Genomic DNA, 15,270 nt, shown 5'->3' with positions numbered 1-15,270 from the left:
TTTGGGAAAGTGTTCAACTATGATCTGTAAAATAGCATTATACCCTAGACTCATTTAAGAATTCATGAAATCATGCAAAGATTTACTATGTTTGCCACCAACATGCTTCAAAAATAATAGTTCCACTATTATTATCTACTACTATACTTGGAAATATAGCTATGTCCTTGAGCTACTGTTCTCTTCTCAGAGTGAGACTGAATAGAAGAAGCACTTTCTCAAATAAAAAGGTCTGTCAGAGTCCAGGCTTTTTCTACTCTGTTTGTACCCATTATAAGGCTGAATACATCCAGAATCAGCAAAACTAAATTCCAGTTTCAAAAAATTTATGGAAGCTTCTTTCCCATAAATCCCCATCAAAACTTAATCCACATGTAAATAGTTTCAAAATGAGTCCCCTGGCCATGTGCTATAATGTAAGGGCCCATGATTCTCTGAAGTATGATACCCCAGACCCAAATAGTATGCAAAAGCAAAGAGCATTTATTCTGCACAAAGCCAGGAAGCAGGAGTCTACCATTTACTAGGGTGGAAGACAAAAGACTTGAGCTTCACAGGCTCAATTTAAAGCTGATTAGGGGAATTCCAGGGAGAAGTAGGTGGCCTTTATCCTGATTGGTTTGCTCTTTTCTTAGGGTTATGATGTTTCTGAGATTGGCTAGAGCTTCAGGGACTTTCTTCAGGAGCCTAGCAAGTGTTGCTGACTCATCCTGTTTGTTTTGGCAACAAACCAGATAAATGAAGAGGAAGCTGCTTGTAGGGTGTGGCTTTTCCAGTAACTGACTCGCCCAGACTTTGCCCGTAGTTGCCCAGTTCTCAGAAACGAACTAGATCTGACCTCTCAAACTGCCCGTTTGGAGCCTGTCATGGAGTCTGCCTAGCTCAGTCTTCTTACCAGTGAGGAACCAATCTTTGTGGCTGAATGTATATATACCCTGTGTGCTCTACAGTTGTTGGCTTAGTCTCTCTCTGGGAGCTCCCATTGAATTCACTCCTCTAGGGACTAGTTCCTTTTTTTTTTTTTTTTTTTAAAGACTTATTTATTATATGTAAGTACACTGTAGCTGTCCTCAGATACTCCAGAAGAGGGCATCAGATTTCATTATGGATGGTTGTGAGCCACCATGTGGTTGCTGGGATTTGAACTTGGGACCTTCGGAAGAACAGTCGGCGCTCTTAACCACTGAGCCATCTCGCCAGCCCCTAGGTACTAGTTCTAATCATGCTTTTACTTGTCTAATGGAAGTGTGGACCACTGAAGCCTCAGCACCCAACCCAGTCCTGTGGTCTCAATATTTAATAAAATGGTGTTAGTATGTGGTTGTGCCCTAAAATCAAACTTCACTATCACAAAAACAAAAAGTGTGTACTGAGGAGCATATTGAAGAGAAGGCTGTAATTGGTTGAGAGAGCCCCAACTTGTCTTAGAACTTCCCACAGGGCCTTACAAAAGGTCCCTGAGTCCCCCTCCATGCCCAGCCAATTAATGTAAAGGTCACCAGAACCACCAATCATTACGTGCCTAGTTACTGTTGTTATAATCTGCACTCAAAAACTATATAAAAGACTTATGAACGAAAAAAAGGGGTCACCTTTCCTCTGGGTGCAGGACCACCCCAGCACACTAGAAAAATAAACCTCTTGTTTTTTCATCAAACTTTGTTCTCCAGTCTCATTTGGGGGGTCTCCCAGTAGCTAAGGCTCACTTTGAGTTTTAGCATGGTCTCAACATTTAAGTCATTAGAAAGGAAGTTAAGACATAGAACCAATAAATTACTCTGAAAAAAAAAAAGCATTTTGTACTATGAAAAATAGCATTTAAAAGCCACAAGTTTTCTTCAGCAAACCCATAAAGAAAGAATCTTAAAACCAGGCAGAGGTGGCACACTCCTTAATCCCAGCACTCGGGAGGCAGAAGCAGGCGAATTTCTGAGTTCGAGGCCAGCCTCATCTACAGAGTGAGTTCCAGGACAGCTGAAAGACCCACAACGTGAGGACTCCCCCACGTTCTGACTCAGGAGAGGCGACACCCCAAATCACTCACAAGAAGCGGTCTTGATGAAAATTGCAAGAGGACTTTTATTTCAAGAGCGCTCTCGAGCCCACAGTCATACACCATGCAGGGGGAGAGGACCGTGGCACCCTGAGTAGCTGGGTAAGGGGGTATTTAAAGGAAAAAACCACAACTCAAGAGGGTGGGGAGGGCGTTGTTGGAAAATACCAAAAATACCAGTTAAGAGTCATGAGGAAGGGAAAGCCAAGACAGTTTTCTAGGAGCCTCTAACAATAGCACAGTCAGGGTGGGTCAGGGTGGGTCAGGGTGACTTTTTTGAACGAACACTCCCTAAACCCTGGAGGCAGGTGGGTGGAGGAATGTCACTATCTGTTTTATGATTAGCATGCCTTGTAGCATTGAGTCACAAAGGTCACATTCTCAAGCCTGGACCTAAAGGCCTAGAATTTTTTGTTTTTTATGTTTCACTTTTTTACAGCCAGGACTGCACAGAGAAACCATGTCTTGAAAGGAAAGAAAGGGGCTAGAGAGATGGCTCAGCGGGTAAGAGCACTAGCCGCTCTTCTAGAGGTCCTGAGTTCAATTTCCAGCAACTACATGGTTGCTCATAACCATCTATAATGAGGTCTGGTGCTCTCTTCTGGCTGTGAAGGCAGAACATTGTATACATAATAAATAAAACTTAAAAAAAAAGAAAGGAAAGAAAGAAAGGGAGGAAGGAAGGAAGGAAGGAAGGAAGGAAGGAAGGAAGGAAGGAAGGAAGGAAGTGAAAGATCCTGACAGAATGTAAAAGGTCACAGAAGCCCTGAAATTGGCAAGATAGATGTCAGTGTTAGCAGAACTAGCTTCACTGATTTAGAAAAATAGAGGTGCACAGTGCTCTGGCCACTCCTTGAACCCGTGTGTCTGCCAATGTTTTGACTGTTCCTTGAACACATGTGTGTGCCCACTGATGAAGCCCATTGCCAGGTGTTTGTGATATTGGTTGCTGAGAAAGAGTCAGAAAATCTCCCCAGCAACCACAGCCCGGCCAATCCTGAGTTGCTACACCTGCACCAGACTCTTTCCTCGTACCCCTCCCATATCCATTTCTTGAGAATAGACATTGTTTAGATCTGGAAATCCCCTACTCTCCCCTTTCTCCTTTCCCCCCTGAGGGCCTATAAAAACTGGGACCTCTTTCCCCTCGAGGTCGACTCCTCTACCCCTTTGTGGGATATGAGTTGTCCCCAGAGCTCTGGCTCACCCCCCCTCCCCAATAAAGCATCATGTGGTTTACATCAAGCTTGGTCTATCGTGAGTTCTTGGGTGTCCGCTATTGTCCTGAGGCCTGAGCGAGGGGCTCCTTTCAGAGTCTTTCAGAAGGAAGGAAGGAAGGAAGGAAGGAAGGAAGGAAGAAAGAAAGAAAGAAAGAAAGAAAGAAAGAAAGAAAGAAAGAAAGAAGAGAGAAAGAAAGTCAGTCTTACCTAGGGGAGCCAGGTCCCTTCATGATCCTTTTTGAAGGCCCAGTCTTCTCCACAGTGGCATTCTTACCAAGTTTATGTATTGGTATGGAGTGCTCTTGCTGAGGGCCTCCTTGCTACAGGGACTCCACCTTGTATATCGTCTCCATTTTGTACTAAACTAGATTCTAAGAAATGACTGAATTTCCAGAAACTGCTTCTGGCCCCAGGTGTCCTACATGAACTTGAAATATATATCTCAACTTATGCTTTGTTGGTTATCACCCATACATGCCATGTCTGAAACCCAGAAGTTGCTAAAGAAACTTTGATTGGCTGGTCTCTATCCAAGCCAAGTTATCAGGAAGCCATCTGAGGTACTTGATGGATAATAACCCACTTCTTAAGGTGCCAGGTATGAATCCAGTTGGAAAGATACAATGTATACGTGTACTCAGTTAGTTGCCTCTATTCATGTCCCTATTTCACCTAATTTGTGTTTTGGTTTTGTTACTATTGTTTTTGGGTTTTTTGTTTTTTTGTTTTTTGTTTTGTTTTGTTTTGTTTTGGAAACAGGGTTTTTCTGTGTAGCCTTGGCTATCTTGGAATTCACTCTGTAGATCAGTCTGGCCTCAAACTCAGAAATCCACCTGTCTCTGCCTTCCAAGTGCTGGGATTAAAGGCATGCACCACCACTGCCCGGCTTGGTTTTGTTTTAAAAGGTTGCTCTGTCTTGTCCTTCCCTGTCCTGCCCTGCCCTGCCCTGTCCCACTGACAGTTTGAATTCTGAACCCAGCTGTTTCCCTGATATACTAGTTTTATGAATAAATTGTGTTGCCTGGAACTTGGTTTTCATAGTGAATTATTCCCAAATTCTCAGACCTTAACATTCTGATCTGAAAAACAGGCCAAAGAATTTCAATTTAGAAGGATTATAATGAATATGACCTGTTGGGGTCCATGAATAGCCACACGCTGACCACTTGGACACTAATCTCAGATATGATGAAAGTTTATTGACTACTTAATTCAGGCTTATCGATTAGGGACATAGAAAGGACTTGGGAACCAGACTGTGCTACCTAGGGCAGACTGGTTATAGGAAAACCAAGTGCAGAAGACATTGTAAAGCCCCAGAGTATCATTACCTGCCGGGAGACACACACCCCCGCCCCCCCATCCGAAGTGAAATGAGACTCTCAGATCCATGCAAAAGCAAGAGGTTTATTTTTCTGGTCCGCTGGGATCGACCTTCAGCGGTCTCTCAGGCAAGAGACCAAGAGACCGGAGGCGACCCTACATACAAGCACCTTTTATACATTTTTAAGCCTATTACAGTAACAACACCTAAGCCCTTGGTGATAAGTTGTTAGGCTGACCTTTTGGCTGATTGGCTGGGCCAATATCAGATCATCCTGGGAGAGTAACTTCGTTCCCCAGAGGGCCCAGGTGGCCTTCAGCCAGGACGTTGTATGATTTTTCTGAGAAGTGTTTTGTCAGTCATTTCTGCGAAATCGTCCTGGGGTCGGGAGCGAGAAATTCTCCCTTGAGGCCTAATACCCTCTCCTGGAGCCATCTCAGGGTTCGATCAGAGTCGCTTAGTCTTATCAGTATTATGAGCTGCCCTCTAAGCTGACTGGTACTAAGTGAGATGGGTAAGGTGGTAGTTAGGGGTTTCCAGAGTATTGAGCTAACAGAGCATGAGTATTATGGAGAACGTTATGTCAGCTACGAATAATTACTTCTAGGAAGCACAATCTGAGAACCTGTACTTAATTTCACCTTATGAGCAATATGGAGACTAAAATCAAAATAGCTAGTCATGTTAAACGGAACAGGCCTTAATATGTCCCATTCCTGGAATGACCCAGGACTGCATGGTTCAGCTCTTGCTTCAGGCGCACTCTGTGGAGATGACTACTGCAGTCCTGTAAACCCCGTGTTTGAAGTCGGTGTCTGTATCTGACTAGAGACTTGGTTTGCTTCATGGGACCTGGCATCGCACCAGCAAAAGCAGTGACCTGCCATTAGCCTTTGCCTGGACAGCGACTTCTGGCGACTCTTGGGCAGGAGAAGCAGTAACTGGCAATAGCGGGCAGGAAGAACTACAAGTCCCAGGGGGCTTTGCTCCCGCTTTGGATGCCTCTACATTTTGTGCCAGTTAGTTCTGAGCAGCCCTCAGTTCTGCCCAGAGAGAGCGCTGAACTTCCTCTTCCGCTCCTAATGTGGCCACGCCCCAGGTCCAACTCTGTGACGTCATTTAGGTTTACCAGTCCTGCGCGACCGGAAGTTGGTTGTGGAGGGCCGCAACTGCCGTCCAGGCTTAAGAGGGCTTCCGCGATGCCTTTGTCCGGAGTAGTCAGTCAGCTCCTGGAACTGTGAGTCCGCCCCAGCTCCCAGTCCCTTCCCTCACGTCCTGCTGGCTCCTAGTCCTTGTCCCGGCTTTGTGTCTGGTCTCTGAGGACTGTGGTGCACCGTGGGGCTGGCGGCTCCACCCGATGGCCTGTCTCAGGTGGGCGTTGAGGGTGAAGGCAGAACAAAAGAAACCTGGAGCCAGGCTGGACCAACAAACCTCCACTAATACCGGCGTGACTCGCTAGCTTTGGGACCATGAACAGTAACAATCTCTCCCGATTGTACAGGAGAGCTTTCTAAAATTCGGATAACAGTAGGGCGTGGCAGTTCACGCCTATAATCCCAGCTATCCGGAAACTGAAACAGGATTGCCACAAATTCGAAGCTAACGGGGTAATGTTGTAATACACACGCATACCCAAGCAAATCGCGTATTAGTACCTGTCTCAAGGAGTCTTTGTAAGAATCAGCTTAACATATGTAAAGCCCTTAATCCAAACACTTCTTGAGAATTCAAGTTGAAGTTCAAGGCTCTTCAGCCATATAGTGAGTTAGAGGCAGGCTTTAGTATTACTTGTTATTTCTATTTTTAGAAAGAAAAACTATTAACAGAAAAGCAGGAATGGTTTAACAATTGGAAACTACAAAGACTACATTGGTTCCGTTGTTGACTTAACAGTACATAAACAAATGTTATTTCTTGCCTAAGTTCCAGCTTTTTCTTCTGTATTGTTTTGTTGCTATTTATTTTTCCTTGAGACAGTCTCATGTAGCCTATGCTGGCCTAGAACACATTGTGTGTGTAGCCAAGGATAACTTTAAACTTCTGATCCTTCTTCATTCATTTCCTGAATGTTGAGATTACAGACACACACTATATTATTCCCAGTTTACCTCAGCCTCCTGAGCCCGAGGCAAGCATAATGCCAACTCAGTTATATCCCCAACCCTTTTGTTTTGAGACAGAATCTTATGTAGCACAGGCTGGCCTCAGACCCACAATGTCAGGCTAACCTTGAACTCTTGAGTCTTCTGCCCCAGCCTTCCAAATGCTGAGATTATAGACTTGAGTTATCAGCACCAGCTTTGGCTTTGGCTTTTTGAGGACAGGGTCTCATGTAGCATAACAGGCTAGAAATTCATTGTGTGGCAAAGGATGTCCCTGAACTTCAAGATCCTTCTTGCTTGTACCCATAGAGTTCTGGGATTGCAAGTATGCCACAATTGTTTGTGTAGATAGAACTTAAAGCTGACTTACCAGAAAGCAATTTGACAATATTGTTACCATACCACAGAACAATATGGATGCTTTTCTAAAGGGAAATAACTAAATGAGATGTCCAATGTGAAGCTTATAGCCATTACAAAGGGTGAGAATACTGAAATGCTTTTAAGGTTTTCACAAGAGATTGTTGAATGAAAAGGACAGTAGGTACTGAGAAGTAACTATTACCGGAATGCTGTTTTAGGAAACTGACACCTCCCTTCTCAATACCCTTCAATACCTTTATTATATGTTTGTGTGGGGATGTGTATGCAAGCACAAGGGAAGAAAGAATGTGTGTGTGTTTGTAAACAGAATTTGTGGTTGCTTGACACAGGTATGAGTTTCTCAGATGGCCAGAATTTGAAGCCCTAAAACATGTTGGTTACATTGCTTTAAAAGAGGCTAAAGAAGACTCTACCTATTCTGGTATATTGGCTGGTTTTGTGTGTCAACTTAACACAAGCTGGAGTTACCACAAATAAAGTTCCTCAGTTGAGGAATTGCCTCTATGAGATCCAGCTATAAGGCATTTTCTCAATTAGTAATCAAGGGAGAGGGCCCAGCCCATTGAGTGGTGCCATCTCTCTAGGCTGGTGGTCTTGGGGTCTATATGAAGGCAAGCTAAGCAAGCCAGGGGAAGCAGTCAAGTAAAGTGGCACTCCTCTATAGCCTCTGCATCAGCTCTTGCATCCAGGTTCCTATGTGAGTTCTAGTCTTGACTTTCTTTGGTGATGAACAGCAATGTCGAAGTGTAAGCAGAATAAACCCTTTCCTCCCCACTGTGCTTCTTGGTCGTGATGTTTCATTGCAGCAGTAGAAACCCTGACTAAGACACCTACCTGGCTTGTTAGGTTTTGTGGTGCTAAGTATCAAGTCCAGGGCCTTACAGATACTAGAACTACTAAACTACATTCCTAGCCACCACTTTGGTTAAGTGGCATCTTTGTGTCTAGGAACCAAACAAACACAAGATTAGCAAGAAAAACAAAACAAAAACCAAGTTTTCATTAATTTCTGCTTATACTTTGGAACTTTTAAAAAAGTGTTGTTTTTTTTTGTTTTTGTTTTTGTTTTTGTATTTTTCAGAGAAACGGCCAAACTAGAAAGCCTTAACATTTCTGACAAAGAGCAATAATATGTGAAGGAATGGCAGGACAGGGCTGGGTAGTAAATTCTAGAGCTGACAGTGAAAGCTGTAAGGAGGATTATGAAGTTTGTATGACCCAAGGCAACCACACTGCCCAGGCTCTTGGATTAAGGTTGTTTCTGAACAGTATTCAAGGAAGTTTAGAGGAATTTCTGTGGTTTACTAGTGCAGGAAAGAATAAGTCAGAGAGCCCTTCCTGCAAGCTGCATTTATCCTGAACTAATCAGTGTGCCAGAATGAAGTCCTGATTAAATTGTCCTCAGTGCTTCAGGGTCTTAGTGGTTGTCTCTTCTGGTAATTGCATATGCAGGTAATTGATTGTCCTCTCCATAAATCTGTAGTCATTGCCCACATAACTTAGAAATATATATTTTCATGTGTGCAGGTAGGGTGCTCCGTATGCATACGTGTATGTGCACATATATACCTGAGGTCCATGGTGGTCAGAAAAGGCCATAAGATCCCTGGAACTAGAATTGCAGATGGTTGTAAGCTGCCATGTGGATGCTGGGAATCAAACTCAGATCCTCTGGAAAAGCAGGGACCAGTGTGCTATCTTCCCAGTCACTAGTTTTAGGGTTTTTTAGAGGCAGTCTCATGTAGCACAGGTTAGTTTCCAACTCTCTGAGAATAGCTGTGAACTCATAATCCCCTACTACTTCCCAGGTGCTGGGATTATAGGCATATACTACCATGCCCTTCTTAAAATATTTTTTAATAAAGCCAAGCATGTTAGGATACATGACTGTTATCCTCAAATTCTAAATGTAAAGCAGGAGGACTAGGAATTCCAGGACATCCTAGGCTACAGTGTAGTGAGTTGGAGATGAGCCCAGGCTATCTGAGACTGTTTCAAAGCAAAATTTTAAAATGTGTATTGGTAATGGGTTTACAGAGGGAAGTGGTAAAGGAAAATTATATCATATATAACTTTACAGAGGCAGTGATTATGAATGTCATCAAGCTAACTTTGTAAATGTTAATAAAAATACTGTCTTATGAAAGGACTAAGTGCTGACAAACAGTATTGATATGTGTTAGCTACTAGTGCAGATACAGAATAATTTACTGTATTGTCTTTGTATTCCAGATGTCTTCAGTACCTAGTAATCAATATTTCCAGATATATATCAGATATTAAATATTTGCCTTCCAACATTAAAGATAGACTAATTAAAATAATGAGCATTCGGGGTCGGATAACAGATTCCAATATAAGTGAGGTAAGAATGTATAATTATAAAAGTTTATTTCACTGTTTAGACTTAGTTTTAGATTTTTTTAATGGAAAAAGATATATAGTGTAAATTATTACTCATTTTAAAATAAGACTTTGACTTGAAAAGCCAGTGCTCATCCTTGGATGTATACCATCTTCTACTACCCTTTCTTGCTTTTCCTCTTCCCTCCCGTCTTCTCTCTACACTTAATTAGATTTTAAAACCTCTTTGTTGTTGTTAATGCTTTTGAGACAGAATCTCACTGCCCTGGATGACCTTGAACTCACAGAGATCTGCCAATTTAGAAACTGGGCTGTTATTTATTGGCCTCAAGGAAACACTGAATAGTAGCTCCCCAAAACAATGAATATGTACTAACTGTCCCCAACACTTGGACAGTTAGACATGGAAGATTTTGTGTGTAATTCTATTACCCAGGAGTCAGAAGCAGGAGATTTGTTGTGAGTTTCCAGCCAGCTTGATCTACATAGTGAGTACTAGGCAACTATGGGTTATAAGGTTAGACTTTGTCTCAAACAAAAGGTGGGGATGAAGAGATGGCTCAGCAGTTAAAAGTTCTTGCTACTTTTCCAGAGGATCAGAGTTCAGTTCCCAGCATCCACATAAGGAGCCCTACAAATGCCTTTAACTCTAGCCCCTAAGGATCTAATGCCAGGCTTCCTTAGTCACCCACAATATTTAAAAAAAAAAAAAAAATCTTTAAAAGTCATGGTAAGGTTAGGCACAGTGACTCGCTTTAATCCCAGCACTCAGGAGGTAGAGGCAAGCAGATATCTGAGTTTGAGGCCTGTATGGTCCAGATAATGAGTTCCAGGACAGCCAGAGCTATATTGAGAGACCCTGGTTACAAAGCAACAACAAAAAGGCTCAGTGGTATTTACTATAATTACAGCATTTGGGAAGCTGAGGCAAGGGGTTCAGGAGTTCAAGGCCAGCCTTGTCTAAATAGTGAGTTTGAGGAGAGATTGAGTTATGTGACAGTATCTCAGAAAACAAAAAAAGAGAGGCTGTGGTTCAGTGGGGGGAAATGCTTGCCAGGCAAGCCTGATGACCTGAATTCATGCCCAAAAAATCTCAGTAGAAGAAGAGAATTGACTCCAGAGTTGCCATCTGACCTCTGCACATACATACGCACACATACATACATATATATATATATACACACACACACACAAAGATAATACTAATAGTAGTAATAGTAATAATAATAAATTATTCTTTTTCTGTTTGTTTGTTTTGTTTTGTTTTTTGAGACAGGGTTTCTCTGTGTAGCCCTGGCTGTCCTGGAACTCACTTTGTAGACCAGGCTGGCCTCAAACTCAGAATTCCACCTGCCTCTGCCTCCCGAGTGCTGGGATTAAAGGCGTGCGCCACGACACCTGGCCACTTTTTTTTTTTAATTCATTTTTCTTTCAAAATCATGTATTTGTTACAGGTGTTACATCCTGAAGTTCAAAGACTAGATCTGAGGAGCTGTGATATCTCAGATGTGGCTCTCCAGCACCTGTGTAAGTGCAGAAAACTGAAGGCACTAAATCTAAAATCCTGCAGAGAACATAGAAATAGCATAACTTCAGAAGGTATGTTTATGATTACTTGAGTACATGGACAGGCCTATACTTTAGCACCTGAGATAATTTTGGAGGAAAGAAGAAAAAAATCTTAGAGGAGATTATGTGAGATTATATGATGGTATAATCATATACATATGATTATATGAGTGGGGAGACAGGAGAGGTTAGAGGAGAATATGAGCAAGGTACATAATTGCATATGTATATGAAAATGTTAAATTATTTTGTATGTTAACTAAGTTTTTTAAAAAAGAAAGAGATAGGGAATTTCCAGCATTCAGGGAGGCAAAAGCAAGAAGATCATTGCAAATTTGAGGCCAGCCTGGTCTCCATAGTTTCAGGCCAACCTGGGCCTACAGAGCAAGAGAATATGAAGAGTTAAAAAAAACCAAAATGAGAAAAACAAGAACAACAACAACAAAAAAACAAAAAGGAATTATGTTATCGGTAAAACTATTCGCACTAAGAAAAAAATAACAGAGTAAGAAAAGTAATCCAAGGGCTGGTGAAATGGCTCAGTGGTTAAGAGCACTGACTGCTCTTCCAAAGGTCCTGAGTTTAAATCCCAGCAACCACATGGTGGCTCACAACCATCTGTGATGAGATCTTACGGCCTCTCTGGTGTGTCTGAAGACAGCTACCGTGTACTTAGACATAATAAATAAATAAATCTTTAGAAAAGAAAAGAAATCCAAGTTAGAATTCTTGTAGATAACCCTTATCCCGACCCACGGGACCTAGTTATTTATGGGGTCGAGGGGGTCAAAGCCTGAAAAAGAAATGGGCAAGAAAAGGGAGGGAGACCAAGCAAAGGATTGTCAAGGTCTACTTTAATGGAGGCCGGGAGCCTGATTATAAGCACACAGTGAGAGGAAATAGGGAGGGGCCGAGGGGGAATAACCAAAGCACAGAGAGAGGGATGGACATCTGGGGGAGGGGATGCTGAATGCAGGCTTCAAACACCTTGCGGTTTATCTTGGAATGCTGGCTCTGGGCTCTGTCTAAACAGTCCCAGGCGCCTGGTGGAGATAAGAAGGAGGGGGTGGCTCGCTCCCAACAAAGGATCAATTGGATCTCAGGGTGGGAGTTGTTGAAGGTCTGGTTTCCCAGAGTTTGGTCTCTCACAAACCATTTATGAAATATGTTGTCACTTATAATTTAAACATTTAAAATGATATTGCTATATTTTAAACATTTTCCCTGTTATAGTATATAACATGGCCAGTTGATATTTGGTTAAGATTAAGGCTTTTGTTGTTAGCCTGGTGTGATAACAAAAACCTATAATCTCTGTATTTGTGAGGTAGATACAGGCAGATCAAGAGTTTAAGGTCATCTTGGGCTACATAGCCAGTTTGAGGTTAGCCTAGAATACAATGAAACATCACAAAAAGAAAACAAAACTACTGTTTTGGTTTTTATAGTTGGTTTTAGATGTTGACCAGCTTGGTGTTCACTGTGTAGACCAGTTTATCCAGGAACTCTTATAAATTGTCTATGTCAACCTCCAGTGTGGTTAAGGCACGTGGCTGTTTGCTTGTTTGTTTAAGCAGGATCTCACTATATAGGCCCGGCTGGGCTCAAATTCACAGAGATCCTTCTGCTTTCTGCCTCCTGAATGCTGGGAATAAAGACTTATACCACCACTTTTTGATGCGGTATTATAACAGAAACCGTCATCAGATTACAATGAGTGGGGAGGCTCCTATTGTAAACCCAACACTTGAAAGATGAAGGCCTGGAGATTGAGAGGTTAAGGTCATCCTTAGATCATATAAGATTTTATAGGATCTTATAGCTCAGGTGATCTACATGATTCCCTATCTCAAAACAAGAAAAAACAGTTTAGATAAACCAGGCAATCTCTACAAGACTGTCTAATACCAAACTAGTGTGGCTAGAAAGATGGCTTAGCAGTTAAGAGCATTTGCTGCTCTTATAGAGGAACCAAGTTCTGTTCTGACACCCACATGCTCCAGTTCCAGAGGATTCAATACCCTCTTCTGGCCTCTTTGGGCACCACGTGAGGATGTTGCACAGATATACATTCAGGATAAACATCTATACACATAAAATAAAAACTAATGACTGTGGAGTGTCAACACCGCTCCAATAATAATTTCAGTGATTTATGGAGGTATAAGATCTGCAACTAACATGAAGCAGGCACACACTCTCATAGGCTTGGTAGATGTGACCATCAAGGCTGCAGCAACACTTTTCTCTCTTAGTCCTTAGATGCCTTTCTTTTTTTATTTTATTTATTTATTTTGGTTTTTTGTTTCTTTTTTTTTTTTGGTTTTTCGAGACAGGGTTCCTCTGTGTAGACCTGGCTATCCTGGAACTCACTCTGTAGACTAGGCTATCCTCGAACTCAAAAATCCACCTGCCTCTGTCTCCAAGTGCTGGGATTAAAGGCATGCACCACCACTGCCCGGCCTTAGATACCTTTCAAATACAATCCTTCAAGGAGGGGGAAAAAAATCACATTACAATTACTTGTTAATCATGTTTCAGTTACACTTTATGGTTACAAGTTTCATATTTTTTAAAAACAGGTTATTCTAAATCCCACATCTAATTTACTCATCTCTTCCCACAATATATCCTAAAGTAATACTTTTTCTATTATGAATTAACTGAATTTGAGCAAGCCGAATATTTTTAACTGCCAGTTTCTCTTGTACTGGCAGGTAGCAGTTTTCAGTTACTAGAGAGGAGATAGACATCATGTTATTTTAACTTAACACAATTCTTATTTATCTAACATAGTTAACCATCTACCTATTCTTATGTTGTTTTCATAGGAAAGTAAATGTATAGTTAACTAGAGAATTTTAGGTCAGAGATTTTTTTTTTTTTTTGAGCCAACAGAAAAAGAAGAATCTATTCAGTAACATGCTACACAGCACTAAGGTCTGAAGTAGCACACTAAAACTCATCAGCAAGTTTATACTTATAAAACCAGGAAAATCAGATTTTACAATGGACATGGAAGCTCAGTCTTAACAGTGGGCACTGAATCTCCATTGCTATCCTTGGTCGTTAGCCTGTCCCCTGTAGGTGAAACACTCAAGCCCTTCACAACTGGGCTCGCTTTGTTCTTGTTCTCTGGCCTTAGCAGGTCTTTCATTAGGTTACTAAGAATACGTTTTTTATTTTTTCTTGTACTCTAGGTTTTCTGCAACAAAGCAGCTAGCAAAGCACCCTAACCTGATTTAATTAATTTTATATAAAAAGCACTTTGACCTAATCTTTTTAACCATATATATTTTTAGGTTTTTTCTTAGAAATCTTCAGCTGAATCATTAATCAGTGTAGCATTTGCTTTTTGAGAAATCACTGCTATTGTTAGGCATTGTGATTTCATTGCAGAGTGGGAAATTAGAAACACCCCAAAGATATTCATACAAGGCTAAAAACAGGATGACCAAGGCAGCAACAGGTACCCTTAGGGCTAGCAGCTGTAAGAGAGCTTCAGGAAAAGGACCCTCGGGGTTTTGCCTCTCTGAGGTACACTCATGGTAGCTCTGCTGACTGGTGAGTCATTTTCCTCAGGCTCCAATACTGACTTCAGCTCTTGCATGGGTACTGTCAGTGTAGTATATTCAGACTGTTTTCTCAGAGTAATTATATGAAATAGTGGGTTTTTATATTTGATTAAGGTTTTTTTTCTATATAGATTATTTTTCAATGTAGGATTTGAACTTTGGTAGCACTTACTTACCAACCCTCAGAAGTCTGAGGCAGGAAGGCCTGAAGTTCAGGCTGACATGGCCTGTGCAATGAGATTGTCCCAAAGAAAAGGAAGACAGACAGAGGCAGAGTGGAAAGAAGAACTCAATTGCATAAGTAAGTTTCTGGATAATGATTTGGCTAGTTGACTTTATCTACCAATCATCTTGGTTATCCATTTGGGATATTCATAATACTATAAAAAAGTTTTACATGTTTACCTGAAGAATAACTCATTAAAAAAGAACTCTAAAAAAAGCATAGCCATTCTGATAGCAAATGAGTATGTTTCTCTATACCAAGCAATTATCTTACTCTTCATATACTAGCTAGATTGTTTTTTCACTTTTAATTTATTTTTTTAGTTTGTGGCTGTGTATGTTTCTGTAGAGATAAGTGGGGAAGTTGTCCCTGCCAAGGACCTTTGCATACTGAGCCATCTTGTCAGCCTTAGTTGAATTTCTTATCATTTAGTTCAGTTCTGTCACTATCTAT

At 41.4% G+C, this 15,270-nt stretch overlaps 1 protein-coding gene across 11 annotated transcripts in view; it reads left to right on the top strand.

Annotated features, from left to right (window-relative positions):
• The first annotated feature begins 5,727 nt into the window (after positions 1–5,727).
• The window catches only part of Amn1 (antagonist of mitotic exit network 1), a 31,452-nt gene continuing 21,909 nt past the window's right edge, over positions 5,728–15,270 (top strand). Inside the window, exons 1-3 of one of the 11 annotated variants that reach the window (NM_001113424.1) lie at positions 5,728–5,834; positions 9,316–9,448; positions 10,902–11,046. In NM_001113424.1, coding sequence (NP_001106895.1) covers positions 5,797–5,834; positions 9,316–9,448; positions 10,902–11,046 — 316 coding nt within the window. In that variant the 5' untranslated portion in view covers positions 5,728–5,796. The other 10 variants (NM_001356344.1, NR_167758.1, NR_167763.1 and 7 more) reach the window with 10 other exon arrangements.

Source organism: Mus musculus, chromosome 6 (assembly GCF_000001635.26).
Source record: "Mus musculus strain C57BL/6J chromosome 6, GRCm38.p6 C57BL/6J".
Taxonomy (NCBI): domain Eukaryota; kingdom Metazoa; phylum Chordata; class Mammalia; order Rodentia; family Muridae; genus Mus; species Mus musculus.
This window is presented reverse-complemented; position numbering and strand designations above follow the sequence as displayed.